The sequence below is a fragment of the Alternaria metachromatica genome, assembly GCF_023757995.1.
Source record: "Alternaria metachromatica strain BMP 0045 chromosome Unknown scaffold_2, whole genome shotgun sequence".
Lineage (NCBI taxonomy): Eukaryota > Fungi > Ascomycota > Dothideomycetes > Pleosporales > Pleosporaceae > Alternaria > Alternaria metachromatica.
The window spans coordinates 2,271,918-2,286,987 of NW_026055493.1; the positions used below are offsets into that span (position 1 = coordinate 2,271,918).

The following is a 15,070-nucleotide window of genomic DNA, read 5'->3' on the forward strand; positions in this document are numbered from 1 at the left end:
GTACTCAAGTTGCGAAGCGTTTAGCTTTGGAGCCCAGCCGCCCGGACTTCATTGAAGAGATGAGATCCGACAATACTCAGGGAAAATGCGTGAGTGCATCCACAATGCTGTCTTGGTCCCAATTCCGCTCATGGATCTAATGGCGCGATAGGGTCTTTCCTTTGAGGCAATCTGCCATAACGCGAGCATCTTCGTCGTAGCCGGGTCCGAAACAACTGCAGTTGCGTATGACGAAGCTTTCCTATTTTGTCCATTTCCTTTGGAAGTATCAATGTACTGACCATCTCTTGAGTCAGACTTGCTGGGGCAACTTATCTCCTCTGCACCCACCTTGAGACGCTCGCTAAGCTAAGGAGAGAGATCGACGCATTTTTCGATAGCGAAGAGCAGATTACACTCCTCAGTGCGCAGCGTCTCAGATACCTCTCGGCTGTCATAGACGAGACGTTGCGTATCCATCCGGCTGCCGTGGGCTCAGTGCCACGACTGATTCAGCGCAATGGTGAGGTCGTCGGGGGGCACTTTCTGCCTGGAGGGGTAAGTCTCAAAAGCATTCCCGCAAATCCTTCTGTGGACTTCTGAACACGTCGCTGATTGCAATGGGAAAAACCTAGACCTGCGTGGACATTTGGCACTGGGCGATGTATCATAACCCAGCCAACTTCACGGAACCAGAAGTCTTCGCTCCAGAGCGCTGGCTCGGAGATCCTCGCTTCGAAGCGGATAAGAAAGCGGCATTCCAGCCCTTCTCGACAGGAAAACGCAGCTGTATCGGCCAGAAGTACGCCACGTCCCTGTGTCCGGTTTCAATACGAGAGATTTCGCTGACTGAGAATTCGCGAATAGTTTGGCACATTCCGAGATAAAGCAAATATTGGCCCGGCTGCTGTGGAAGTACGATATTGAGCTTGTGGACCGCGAGTGGCTTGAACAGCAATGGCACGATCAACGCGTGCGCGCATCTTACGTGCAACCGCCTTTGAACGTGAGGCTTACCCTCAGACGAGAGAGGTCAGATCTGGAGTAAAGATGCAGTGTGGAAACAGCTGAGGTTGCATTGATGATGAAGCTCAGGTGTTCTCTGCCCATGGGCAGGCGGGAGGCAGAAACCTCGGAGGCTGGAGCCGAGGCTCCGAGGGCTTGGCATGGATCTCGTCCCGCCATCTGTCGCGTCCCGTCGCGTCGCGAACAACAACATTTCTCTTCTCCAATTCTTCGAACGCAGCTACCACTTATTTTATGGGCTAGATTGTATCTACGCGAGGTGTCTTCGACCAGGACAACTTCACTAGTAAGAAAACTTCATGCGGAAAGAGCTGCCTGCGTTTTGATGACGTCAATATCTTTGGCACTGCGATATGGCAGTTTAGTTTGACCCTCCCAACTAAAAGTCTTGCATTGCGCTGTGCGAAACGTTCATGGATTCCAAAATCTGCCTGGTGTCGCTCAGAACCTTCTTTTCCAGATCGTCACCACGTTTCGAATACATCAGAACGGGATAACTACGACAGTGTCAGCGAAAACCTCAGTCAGAGTGCATCGTTGCAGTTCCTCGACTTACGGACGTACTCCCCACTCACTCAAGAAGCCCCCATGGCTTTCTCGACCAGCGACCACTACAGCATGGACATACGTGCTGGCGCCCTCTGCCAAGCTTCTACCAAACAAAGCGAAGTACACCATCAACATATACCTCATGACAGCGTTTGCGTTTAGTGTACGCCAGATCTCTGTTTCTCCCACCAGCCCAGGACAAACTGTATTGATAATCACTTCATCGGAGTTCACCAGCGATGCCAGCTTCCTCACGAAAAACATCTGTAACAACTTCTCGCGTGCATACCACTTAGTAACGTCATACTTCTCGTCGAACTGCGGCAAGATTGGTTTCCCATGGTCGAAATCCGCGAAATATGCCGTCGTCGACGTTACAACTGTGAGCCTCGCCGGCTTTCCCACCAACCCGGTTTTGGCTCTCAATATCGGCAAGAGAAGCACCGCCAACATGATAGTCGAGAGGTAGTTGACCTGGAAAGTCTGCTCTTTGCCTGTCTTGGAAGAGACAACATAGTCCTTGTTCTGCACACCGGCGTTCAGAACTACCATGTCTAGCCTACCCAGAGTCTGACATCGTCTGGCAAAAGCCGCGACAGATTCGGGATCTTCCATATCTAGGATCCAGACTTCGACTTCAGCGCGCATAAACTGCCTACGGAGGGCTTCTGCTGCAACATCGCCTTTGGCCTGCGATCGGACGGCTAGAATGAGCCGAGAGAGATCTAGCTGGAGGAGCTGTCGCGCTGCCTCGAACCCCAGGCCGGTATTCGCGCCGGTGATAATGGCTGTCTGACCTTCAAGAGTGACTCCTGCTGCCATTGGCGGAGGATGCATGAACAGTTGGCGGTACATGAAACCTATACCGCTTTGGAAGGTAAGGCGACTGTTGATTCGGTCCCACAAAGACATGTCGACTGCGTTGTGTTGGAATTCGGAGATACTCTTTGTGATCTATCATCAGAACACGTTACTATCTGGACGACTTTAGTGGCAGCGGTGAGCCCTCGAAGATGAGGTGTTTGCATTTGTGGGTCGAAACGGTCCCTGAATCGTACTCGTATCATACGTAAAGCCACCGAGCTATGGCCTAACCACCGGAGTAATACCTAGCCACCGGATTACGCCCTAGCCACAATTCATAGAGTCCGGCCGGTTCAACAGCCACCGAGGTGAGTACAATCGCATGCGGTACTGACCGGTTTAGCGTCTCCACATACGGTAATGTGCCTGACACCATGGTAGCTACTCTGGCCTTCGAGACAAGGAAGGTACTCATGGGTCATGACCATGATGAAAGCGGTTTTCGGCGAGACGCCTGTTGTATTTAGCAAAGCTCGGTCACTGACTGTCTTTTCAACGAAACGAGCTTGTACATATCGAATTCCCAGACTTGAATTGTACTTGCGACCATCCCAGGTAATCTTCCACGAACTTTATCGTTAAGCCTAGGAACATCTGCACTTGGCAAGAAGATTACAGGACGTTGGAAAAGCTTGTATCCGTCAAGCTTCCGTACCATACCAAATACCGCAATCATGGCTACTACCGACAAGACAACGCCCATAGCCATCATCGGCATGAACATGAAGTTCCCAGGCGACGCCGTATCCGCCTCCTCCTTTTGGGAACTGATAATGAACGCTCGAAATGTATCCAAAGAGATACCCGCCGACCGCTTCAACATAGATGGTATGCAACCATTCCCTCCACGGAAGTAAAAATGACCCTAAGCTAACTTGAACTGACAGCATTCTATCACCCTGACCCAAACCGCCTAGACAGCCTACGCATCCGCCACGCGCACTTCATGGAAGAGGACCCCCGCAGTTTCGACGCCCCCTTCTTCAACATGTCCTACGCCGAAGCCTCGGTTCTCGACCCGCAACAACGCGGCCTCCTCGAAGGCGCCTACCGCACATTCGAAAACGCTGGAATACCTATGGAAACACTCTCTCGTTCTCCCACATCAGTCTACTGCGCCTCCTTCTCGCGCGATGGCGAAACAATAACAGGTCGGGACTTTAGTGCACAGTCTCGGTATCATGCTACGGCGAACGGGTCGTCCATGCTGAGTAACCGCATTAGTCATTTCTTCGATCTCGCAGGGCCGAGTTTGACGGTCGATACGGCGTGTTCATCAGGGTTGTACGCGCTGCATCTTGGTACGCAAAGTATTCTTGCGGGAGAGAGCAAGATGTCGCTTGTCTGCGGCGCAAACACATTCATCACACCAGAGAGCCAGGCACTTGCACTCAGCAACGGCGGATTTCTGAGCGTGGATGGAAAGAGTTATAGTTTTGATGCCAAGGCGAATGGATACGCCAGGGGCGAAGGGTTTGGCTTTGTCTTGCTGAAGCCACTGGATGCGGCGCTGAGGGATGGCGACGTTGTCAGGGCGGTCATTAGGGCGACGGGTGCGAATCAGGATGGAAGGACGCCGAGTATCACACAGCCGAGCCAACAGGCCCAACTGGATTTGCTGCGGGATACGTATGGTGTTGCAGGGCTGGATGTTGCTGATACCGACTACGTTGAAGCTCATGGGACTGGTACGCCAGTCGGTGATCCTATTGAGGCGGCTGCTGTGGGGCAGGCTTTCCGCGATGGTCGAAATGCGGACAGGCCGCTTTATATGGGGTCTGTGAAAGCGAACATCGGTCATTTGGAAGGCGCTTCGGGTATGGCTGGCGTCATCAAGGCCGTTCTCGCGCTGGAGAATGCGGTGATTCCGCCAATTGCCATGTTCGAGAAGCCCAATCCTGCTATCGATGTATCAGGTTTGCAGCTTGCATTCCCCCAAGAAGCAGTCCCATGGCCAGCAACAGACACCCGCCGGGCATCCGTTTCCTCCTTCGGCTACGGAGGTAGTAATGCCCACGTCATCCTCGACGATGCATACAACTACCTGCGCACCCACGGTCTGGAAGGCCTGCACCAATCTGTCTGCGAGCCCACCTCCACCAACGGCCATACCAATGGCTACACGAACGCCAACGGTAACGGCACTCACTCACTTAAAACCCCTTACGCTATCATCCCCTTCTCAGCCGCAGATAGCGACGGCACAAAGCGCCAAGCAGCAGCCCTCCAAACTTTCCTCTCCTCGCACGAAGCTGCCTACACCGCAGACTTCCTCTCAGATCTAACACACACGCTCTCATCCCATAGATCTCTCCTCCAATTCCGATCTTTCGCCGTCATCTCTTCCCTTACCGACGATCTCACCACTATCGTCTCACCGAGCGTCTTCAGCAGTACTTCTTCTGCTCCTGACCTCTCCTTTGTGTTTACAGGTCAAGGCGCGCAATATGTGCGTATGGCCACTGGCCTGCTGCATTATCCCGTCTTTCGTCAGAGTCTTGGGAACTGCGATGCCTATCTCGCCAGTCTTGGTAGTACCTGGGCTGTGCTAGCAGAACTTGAGAAGGATGGAGATGCTAGTCAGGTGTCCAAGCCAGCGCTGTCGCAGCCTCTCTGTACAGCTATCCAAGTGGCGCTCGTCGATCTACTTCGCACATGGGGTATCATCCCCCGTGCGGTGGTTGGGCATTCGTCGGGTGAAATTGCAGCTGCGTACTGTGCAGGTGGACTGGATCGCGAGAGTGCATGGCGAGTGGCCTACTTCCGCGGTGTTGTCGCCGATAAACTGGCGTCTGACCCAGAGAGAGAGCCAACAACAATGATGTCTGTGGGCTTGGGCAAGGAGGCTGTCCAGACATATCTGAAGGCTGAGCCAACGGTGACTGTCGCATGCGAGAACAGTCCTGTCAACGTCACGTTGTCAGGTCCCACAGTGGCTATCTCGCGCTTATTCGACACGCTGGATGCTGATGAGGTCTTCGCACGGAAACTGACTGTGAAGATTGGGTACCATTCCGAGGCGTTGCGCGATGGCGCGGTGGAGTATGAGAATTTGCTGGCTGGAATACGCGCACCGACGAGGGAGGGCAAAGAGCCGAGCACTGTCGCCTTCTTCTCATCCACCGAAGGCAGCTTTATCACTCTGGAGGGTCTTGCGAGTCCGAGCTATTGGGTGAAGAACCTGCTCTCACCAGTACTCTTTACCGATGCGGTAACAGCACTGGTCAGCGACAAAAAGCAAGCCCCCAAATTCTTCGTCGAGATCGGTCCTCAATCTGGTCTTCGACGCCCCGTCAAAGATATTCTTAAGCACCTAGGCGAAGGTGAGGATAAATGGTCGTATGCAGCTGTGCTCAACCCTCGTCAGCCTGACATCCGCACCCTCCTCGAAACCATCGGCGCCCTTTGGAGCGCTGGCCTCCCCATCGACCTCAACTTGCCCAACCAAGCCACTCTCAAGCCTACAGCCAAGCCAAAGCGACTAACAGATCTTCCCGCCTACCCCTTCTCCCGGGCCAAGCTCTACTGGGACGAACCCCGTCTCAGCGCCCTCTACTCCCAGCGCCCCTTCCGGCGACACGCTCTTCTCGGTCTACGCGAAAACGACTTCAACCCTGCTCAACCCACCTGGCATCACAAGATACGCCTCGCGGAAGCTCCTTGGATCGTTGACCATGCGCTCGAAGGCTCGCCGCTCTACCCCGGCACGGGTATGCTCGTAATGGCCATCGAAGCTGCGCGCCAGCTGCTTCCGCCTAGCGCAGCCATCAGCGGGTATAGACTTGAAAACATTCGTTTCATGCGCTCTATACCCGTGAACGAGACAGAAAAAGGCACCGAGGCGAAGATCTACCTCCAACCGCGCCGGCATACTGCCAAAGACGCAGCGCAAGGCGTGTATGACTGGCGTGTGTTCACTCTCGGCGGCAACGAGTGGATTGAGTGCGCATTTGGTAGTATTCGCGTCGAGCTTGAGGAAAGTGAGCCTTCTCCAGAGACAGCCTTGCGTAAAGCTAGATGGGAGAAAGCTGTGGGCGAGGAGCACGCAAGCGCGGCGAAGCAATGCACGTTGAGTGTGCAGAGCGCCCAGCTGTACGAGAATTTGAGTAAAAAATCTGGATTCGACTATGGTCCGTACTTCCAAGGCTTGCGGGACATTAAGTACTCGCGCAACGGGTGTGCGACTGGCACTCTTGCGCTGCGAGATTATGCGAAGAGTATGCCGTATGCCGCCGAGGACCCGTGTGTGATTCACCCCACAACGTTTGACTCAGTTTTCCACGTGGGCTTCGTCTCGCTGAGTATGGGTGGCTGGGAGCCGATCCCCACGCTCATGTTCAGTAACCTCAAGGATCTGTGGGTGTCGCACAAGCTATTCGCGCTCCCTGGCAATCCGCTGCTTCATGTAGCGACGAAGGAAGTGGCTCGCACATTCAGAGAATTTGAGTGGGATGCTAGCACGTTGCTTGCTGAAACGGGCGAGCCGGTCATGGTCGCCAAGGGTGAGCGCGGAACTGTCATCGCTGGTGCGGGCAGCAGCACACGTGACGATGATGGTGCAAGTCGTTTCTCGTACGGCATTGATTTCAAGCCCGACCTCTCACTGCTAAGCAAAGCTGAGACAGAGACATACTTGAAGGCGCTCTTCGCGCGCGACCCGCAGTTCTCTCCCGACCCCAAGGACGCTGAGGCTGTCGACCGCGCGGACGCCATTGCGTTGTTTTTCATCGAGCAAGCGCTGGACAAGATCGACAACGGCGAGCCGGTGACATTTGACAACCACTTGACTAAGTACGTGGACTTCCTGCGCAAGGTCCGTGCAAATAGGGAGAAGTACACATTGGCGTCGCGGGGACTGGAGCACTTGAGCATCGAGGATGTCTTGCGTGAGGCGGACGACGAGCCGACGCAGAAGCTTGTGAAGAAGGCTGGTGAACATCTCTATGGGATACTGACAGGAACGGACAATGCGTTGCAGATTATCTTTGAAGGCAATCTGGCTAACGGTAAGTTCAATAACACATACTGTGGAGATGGAAACAAAAAGACTGACACGGGGACAGATTTCTACCACTGCGACTTCTACTCGCGTCACTACCGCAAGGCTGGCGCCTATATGAACATCCTTGCACACGCGAATCCTCAACTCAGGATCTGCGAGGTTGGCTCAGGGACTGGTAGTGCTACCTCCAAAGTGCTACCGTTTCTGGTAGATGATGAAGGTCTTCAGGCTGATCAGTTGGTGCGATTCAGCGAATACGCCTACACCGACATCTCAGTCGGCTTCTTTGAGAAGGCTCGCGAGAAGTTCGCATTCGCAGAGAAGCATATGCGCTTCGCCAAACTCGACCTAGAGATCGATCCTTCGCTCCAAGGCTTCAAGCTAGGCGGCTACGACGTGATCATGGCCTGCAACGTAATTCACACCACGTCGGATCTCATGAAGTGTCTCCGCGATCTCTACGCTCTCTTGCGCCCTGGCGGAAAACTCATCATGATGGAGACTACAGTCGACAACATCCGCGACGGCATCATCTTCGGCTTGCTTCCAGGGTGGTGGATGCGCGAGGGCCATTGGTGGGAAGGCGAGGATGTTGACGCCGTACCCGGAGAAGACGAGGCTTTGGGACCAATTTTGACCGAAGAAGGATGGGATGCTGCGCTGAAGACCGCGGGCTTCTCAGGTGTCGACATGGTGTTTAGGGACAACGAGTACAAACCTCGGCACCGTGTCTCAACGCTCGTCGCAACGAGGCCAGAGGAAGCTGAGGTTCAAGCTGCGCTTGAAAGGTGGGTCATCATCGCGGATGCTGCGCAGGCTACTTCTGCCGATACGCTGATGGCGAGGCTCACTACATTGCCGTGGATTGGCAAGACCGAGACACACACTCTCGAAGGTCTCATTGCCGCTGAATTGGATTTGAGCAGCACCAAAGTCATCAGCTTGCTCGAGCTCGACACTTCCATTCTCGGCACCATCGCAGAACCCGAGTTCGAAGCCCTCAAAAAGATCAGCTTGAACGCCAAGACAGTCCTCTGGCTGACACGCGGCGGCAGTCCTGGTGCTGGGAACCCCGCCGCTGAGATGGCAGTCGGTTTCTCGAGAAGTATTTGCTCTGAGCGGGGTGATCAGGCCTTCGTCACCTTGAGTTTGGAGACCAATGACCCAGCTGAGGGAGCGAGCCATGTGGTCCGTCTCCTGGAGCACTTCCACAAGATAGGAGACAAGAGCGCAGACGCCGATTCCGAGTTTGCAGTGCATAACGGCCTCATCAACATTCCGCGAATCGTCCCACAGAAGAGCGTTAATCAAACCCTTGCCGCGCGCGCCAAACTTCCCGACAAAGTCAGCTTCACACTTGGCCAAGCATCCCCGAAACCGCGCATCAACTTGACCATCCAACAGCCTGGTTTGCTCGACACCCTATACTACACCGAGACCATCCCTTCCAGCACAGAGCTGCACCCCGGTGAAGTTGAAATCGAAGTAGCAGCCGCTTCCCTCAACTTCCGCGATGTAATGATATCCCTGGGTCAAGTGCCAGGTGATGGTCTCGGCCTCGAAGGCTCTGGCACCGTCATCCGCGCTGGACCAGACTGCACGTTGCAGCCTGGGGACCGCGTCATGTACTTCATCTTCTCGACGGGTGGCTGCTGTGGAACCTACGTACGCTGCGACGAGGCATCGACGCGTAGGATCCCACGCGAAGACATCTCGTTCTTGGATGCGGCTGCCATTCCTGCTGTATGGGCTACGGTTGTGTATGCTTTCGACTATGTAGGCCGGCTGCGCAAGGGCGAGAGTGTATTGATCCACGCTGGAGCTGGTGCTGTGGGGCAGGCTGCTATACAGCTCGCGCAGCTGCGTGGGGCGGAGGTGTTCGTCACGGTTGGAAGCGAGTGGAAGCGCCAGCTGGTCAGGGAGCTTTACGGCCTCGCGGACGACCACATCTTCCACAGCAGAGAGGCGAGCTTCGTCGACGATGTGTTCCATGCCACGGCCAACCGCGGTGTTGACGTCGTCCTGAACTCTCTAGGAGGCGAACTTCTCCAACACTCATGGCACTGCACAGCGCCCTTCGGTCGCTTCATCGACATTGGCAAAGCCGATATCCTCGCCAACAACACGCTTGAGATGGGTCACTTCCTGCGCAATGTCACATTCGCGGCCGTGGACGTCGCGGGTATGTACGCCGAGAACAAGCCCCTGATGCAACTCGTGCTCGACGACGTCTTTAGTCTGTTCGCGGCGAATCCTGGGCTCCACAATCCCAAGCCGCTGCATGCATTTGCGCCGAGTAAGATTGAGGAAGCGATGCGCGCGCTGCAGGGCGGTAAAATTGCAGGGAAGGCCGTCATCGATTTCGAAAAGTCGGGAGATGTGGTCGTGTATCAGCCCGCGCAGAAGCCGGCGTACGCATTTGAGGAGCAGGCTACATATGTCATTAGCGGTGGTTTGGGGGGTTTGGGGCGCGAGATCATGCGCTGGATGGCGTCCCGCGGCGCACGGCATTTCCTCGTCACCTCGTCGCGAGGCGTAGCTGGGCGCGCCGATGTGATCGCCTTCATCAAGGAGATGGAGGCCCAAGGCGTCGTAGTACACGCGCCGGCGTCGGATATCTCCAACCGCGCGGTCCTCAAGAGCACCCTCGAGGAGGCTAGCAAAGCGCTGCCGCCGATCAAGGGCTGCATCCAGGCAGCGATGGTGTTGTCGGACAACATGCTCTCCAACATGACCGTCTCGCAATTCCACCGCGCCCTGGCGCCCAAGTATCAAGGCTCGTGGAACCTTCACGAACTCCTGCCCAAGGATCTGGACTTTATGGTCTTCCTCTCCTCCATGAGCGGCATCATCGGCAACCCCGCGCAAGCCAACTATGCAGCCGGCAACACTTTCGAAGACGCGCTCGCGCGGCACCGTACCGCCAGTGGGCTGAAGGGCGTTTCGTTCGATCTCGGCTTGGTCTTAGAGGCTGGGTGGGCGAGCGACAACTTTGAGGACGTGACGAAGAGTCTGCGCGCTGGGCTGGGTGGGCTGACGCAGAAGCAGCTAATGGCGATCTTGGATGTCTTGTGTGATCCCGGTTACGATTGCGCCGGCGGCGCAGCGCAGGTGGTGAACATCCATGATAAGCCTTCGAAGCTGTATCGGATGTTCCAGGACGGCGTTTTGCACTGGGTGGGCAAGCCGCTGTTCAAGAACCTCCTTCGTCTGGGTCAGGTCGAGCTGGTCAATGGCACCGGGGCTGGCGGCGAAGGCGAGGCGGCAGCCGTCGACTATCTCGCTCTCATCAAGGCGGCCGCTGATGCGAAGGAGGCTGCGCAGATTGTAACGTCGGCGTTACTTGGAAAGCTGAGCAAATCGCTGTCGATACCGGCGGAGAATCTCGACGTAGGCAAGCCAGCCTATGTGCTTGGTGTTGACTCGCTCATTGCGGTTGAGCTGCGGTACTGGTTCCTTAAGCAATTCGGCGTTGAGGTTCCTGTCTTCGTCATCTTGAAGAAACAGCCGGCCGTTGAGCTGTGCCAGCATGTAGCGGATCAGGTCATTGCATCTAAATGAGGTTTGTAGGTCGCGACACGACGCGACGAGGTTGGCGTCGCTAGCTGCGCGGGGCAGCCGCTCACGACTCCGACGCAGCGAGGCCCACCACCTTCGATAGAACATCAACATATTTGTGAAGACAACACGAGTTCATTTTGGAATAAAACAGATTACACATGATTCCAGGGAAGCCATCACACTGATCCGTTTGCCGAGCTTTCAGTTCCAAGCGAAGCCGATTCGATCGACCAGTGAAGTTACGTACTGATCCATAGCGGGCGTCCATGGCAAACCTCGCGCCGACGACAGCAAGGTCTCCGGGCCCTCCACGACGTGCAACGCAAGAAGACACATTGCTATGATCGACGCTTTCTGCCACCTTCCTAATCGGGTAATTTATTTGAGGTTTGTAGGCTGTTGTAGGTTTGTTAATTCTACACCTGAGAAATCTTGAACCCGCCCGGCAATTGACTCTGGTAGACGCCTGTCGGGTCGTACTTCTTCGCGACCTTCTTCATAAATGCCACCTTGTCAGCGCCATAAGCCGAAAGTGGATCCTGGTCCTTATCGGCATAGTTGAGGTACAGGTACTCCACCGCTGTGCCTTTCTCTGTGGCAAACTTCTGAATGCCGTCGGTCAGCATCTTGCCCTGAGTAATGAACAGGTCATCATCCTTCGCCTCGGACCAAAGTAGGTATGACTGATACATAATGAAATTTTCAGTGTAGCGTTCCAACCCAAGCACGTTGCCGCCTCTGGCTGTACTGTTCGCCGTGTAGCTTGTGGCAAAAACCTGGTGCAAGCACGAGATGCGCCATTGTCCAGAGGCCTTGGCTCGAAGCTCCGTCAGCATGATGTCGTATAGACGCGCTGTCTCCTGAAGAGTCTCATAATCAATCTTGTATGAGAGGGTACGGAATTGAACTCTAGTTGCTTGTATTAGCGACAATCTCACATTGAAGTCAGTGGGAAAACGTACCGTTTGGTCGTGTCACTACCAAACTCGGCAGCAATCGCGCTCATTGGCTGGATCTTGGTAGAATCGCTGAGGGTGTTGTTGACGGCGAGAAACTCGCTATAGGCATCCGGGCGAGCCACGGGTTTGGTGTAATCGAACGCAGCTCTTACGACGTTTACGGGACTCGCTGTTGAAAATCCTTGGAAGAGGATCAGAGCAGCGTTTGGATCTCTGTTCGGGTCGAGACCAAAGTCGACGAGCGACTTGAAATGTTGGTTGACGGTGGATGCAGGCCATGAGACGATTCCTCCCCAGAGATCTTCGTTCTCAAATGTCTCCATGTCATAACGTGTTACGATGCCAAAGTTGCTGTTACCCCCTTTGAGAGCGGTGAAGAGATCAGCATTAGACGTCTTGTTGGCATTTACGATGCGACCATCGGCAAGGACGACCTGAAAATTGATCACGTTGTCACAAGATAATCCAACGCGAGGTGCGTAGTGAGATATCCCACCACCTAGTAGGTAGCCACCAACGCCGACGGTACTGCCTCGGCCTCCGGCTACCATACGTCCTAACGGCTCAAGAGCTGCGTAGACAGAGCCCCATCTCGCCGCTGGTAAGATGCTTGCTACCTCGGAAGCAGCATTGTAGGTGGTCCCATTCATGTTCAGCAGATCGATCGTAACGCCATCGTCGACGTTGTTGGCGCCAGGAATCGGAGTATGGCCACCAGATCGTACGGCAAACTTGCAAATCTTCTGCGTGCTGGCAGTCGTAAGAGCCTTGACAATTGAAGCCACTTCCTCGGCGTTTGTGGGCTGCACGATACAGTTGGGCGACAGTCTGCTCTTTCCATCGAAGTAAGAGGCAATACTCGCGTCGTACGCACTTTGACCAGGGTAGGTCACGCGCTTGGCTACAGGACTTTGGGTTAGAGCTGTGCACTAAAAGAAGTCAGAACAGCATTACAAGGCAACGTGAAGCTTACACAGTAGGATTCGTTTTGGGCGCGCGTTACGCTGACCAGGGTCGCGGCGCCCAAGGCCAAGCTCAGACAAAACATGATGCAAGAACAGGCGGTGAATGGTCCTTAACGAGGAGGACGAGACAGCTCAGAAGTTTCTAAGATACCGGGTCATCAGCCTTTTGATACTGATCACATAGGTGGACCAGATGCCCGCCGAGATGTGAAAACTCATTGACCGAGTCAGCAAGACCGCGGATGGCAGCAGCCGAAGATGATCTCCACGCTCCGTTAGAGCATTCCGGCAGAGGCCTCCGTGCCGACTGCATCAACTCGACTACATCAAATCTGGAGTCTGCCGTGGAATTTGTGGCGAGTCTGGGCATCGTGACCATGGAGGGAATGGGGAAGGAGGAGCATTCATCGGAGAAACTTACTGATCAAGTCGGCGCTAATCCCAACATAGTAACGCCCAGCCATTTTCTGGAGTCAACGGAAGCACGGCTGCGGCGTCTTCTCCACGAAAGGATCAACGCCGTTGCGGCTCTGCCGTCTTATCAAGCAACACAACTCTTCATCCAATGACAGCAAGTAAGAACACGGTCGAGCAGATGATTGACCCGCAACCCGTTCGCCTGCATCCTTCGCCCATGTTCTCCTTTCCCGACCCTGTCCCGCAGGATTCAGCTAGCAGAAACGCTACGGCAGTTCCGCTGTGCGGCACGGCGGGAGCTCTGATTCAAGCCACTGTACATCATTTCGTGGAATAAAGGGTAATTCGACACGTGAAGAGTCTACCTGGGTAAGTACTCGATGCAGATAACCTTGAGATCTCAGGTGCAGCCAGATAAGATGGATGAGGCTGAGAGTAAACACGTTGCCTACAAGCTAAGTCGGAAGTGTTGCGCTATCGATTGAATTAAATCGAGATTCATCATTGCCATTACAGGGGATAGACAGGACGCATTGCATTATGCTCTCAGCCTCGCCCACAGTGGCGGCACATGAAATGTCCGGATCAATCAACCTGCTTCGCTTAGACGGATTACCATTTGGCTGGATCTGCCAACCCAGCTTGTTTTGAATCCTGCGAGACAGCCAGACTCAAATCGACGTAATGCCCCCGTCGCGCTGTTGAAAACATCCCACTTTGAGGGCTGCTTCCACAGCAAGCACGCTCGTAGGAAGATGGTGGATCTCACTCAGCCAATCGTACGCGCACCAGATGACTACGTGGTAGACCTCGAGAACCCACAACGACGAGGTGAAGTCATCATCCTCTGGATTGGAATCGTGGGAACGATCATCTCGACGTTTCTTTTGGCCGTTCGAGCCTACACCAAAGCTGTGTTGGTCAAGAAATTGTCGTCTGATGACTGTAAGTCATTCCCGTGAACGCGATGCATCTTTGCTAACGGCTGCGCCAGATTGCCTGCTCCTTGCATGGGTAGGTTTCCACGACTCTTCTGTCGAAGAAAGCTCATGGCTGACATGAGCTGATTGGCAGGTCTTTGCGATACCTGTACAATTACTCATTATTTGTAAGTTCTGTCCGCTGCTTCCTTTATCTTATGGAACGAGATTCATAACAGCATTATAGATAGGGCACCAGCAGGTCTCATTGGTGTACATGCGTGGGAACTTACCGGCCACCAACTGAACACTATCGCGAGAGTCGGTCTCCCTTGGGCAACCTTGGCGGCATTTTTTTGCTAACATCCAGAACTCTAGATAACTCTAACAACTACTGTACTATACTCGCCAGCTCTCGCCTTCGCAAAGCTGTCATTCCTTTGTCTCTACCTGAACTTGAGCCCCGCGCGCGGCTTTCGCGCTGGAGTGTACTTCACCATATTCGTTGTCGTCGGATCTTGTGTCGGCATCGTCATCTCTCTACTTGCAGCATGCAAGCCGTTTGCGAAGAATATCGACGTCACCGTCACAGAAGGGCAATGTTTGAACAAAGCGGCATTATACATCGCTACTGGGGTACTGAACATCGTCACGGATATCATGGTCATCATCCTACCAATACCCATGGTTCTGCGACTACAAATGTCGAGAGAGCGGAAGATTATGGTGATAGGCATCTTCAGCGTTGGCTCGATGTAAGCCTTCAAGCCCAAGCGCGCGGGTATCACTGACTAAGGGGCTAGTACATGTGTGACTAGTGCGGTGCGC

The 15,070-nt window shown here is 54.3% G+C and overlaps 3 protein-coding genes across 3 annotated transcripts; 2 read left to right on the top strand and 1 right to left on the bottom strand.

The window, feature by feature from the left end:
• Window positions 1-3,140: 3,140 nt before the first annotated feature.
• On the top strand, window positions 3,141-10,981 carry J4E83_001581 (Type I Iterative PKS; the record flags this gene model as incomplete). The annotated part of the gene is made up of 2 exons (XM_049328537.1): window positions 3,141-3,145; window positions 3,340-10,981. The coding sequence occupies 2 exons, from the start codon at window positions 3,141-3,143 to the stop codon at window positions 10,979-10,981; spliced, it is 7,647 nt and encodes a 2,548-aa protein (XP_049193055.1).
• Window positions 10,982-11,397: 416 nt separating this feature from the next.
• Window positions 11,398-12,988, bottom strand: J4E83_001582 (uncharacterized protein; the record flags this gene model as incomplete). The annotated part of the gene is made up of 3 exons (XM_049328538.1): window positions 11,398-11,890; window positions 11,944-12,841; window positions 12,982-12,988. 3 exons carry the CDS (start codon window positions 12,986-12,988, stop codon window positions 11,398-11,400), a joined length of 1,398 nt encoding a protein of 465 aa, XP_049193056.1.
• Window positions 12,989-14,332: 1,344 nt separating this feature from the next.
• J4E83_001583 (uncharacterized protein) lies at window positions 14,333-15,001 on the top strand (the record flags this gene model as incomplete). Its single annotated transcript, XM_049328539.1, has 2 exons — window positions 14,333-14,336; window positions 14,655-15,001. The coding sequence occupies 2 exons, from the start codon at window positions 14,333-14,335 to the stop codon at window positions 14,999-15,001; spliced, it is 351 nt and encodes a 116-aa protein (XP_049193057.1).
• Window positions 15,002-15,070: the final 69 nt, after the last annotated feature.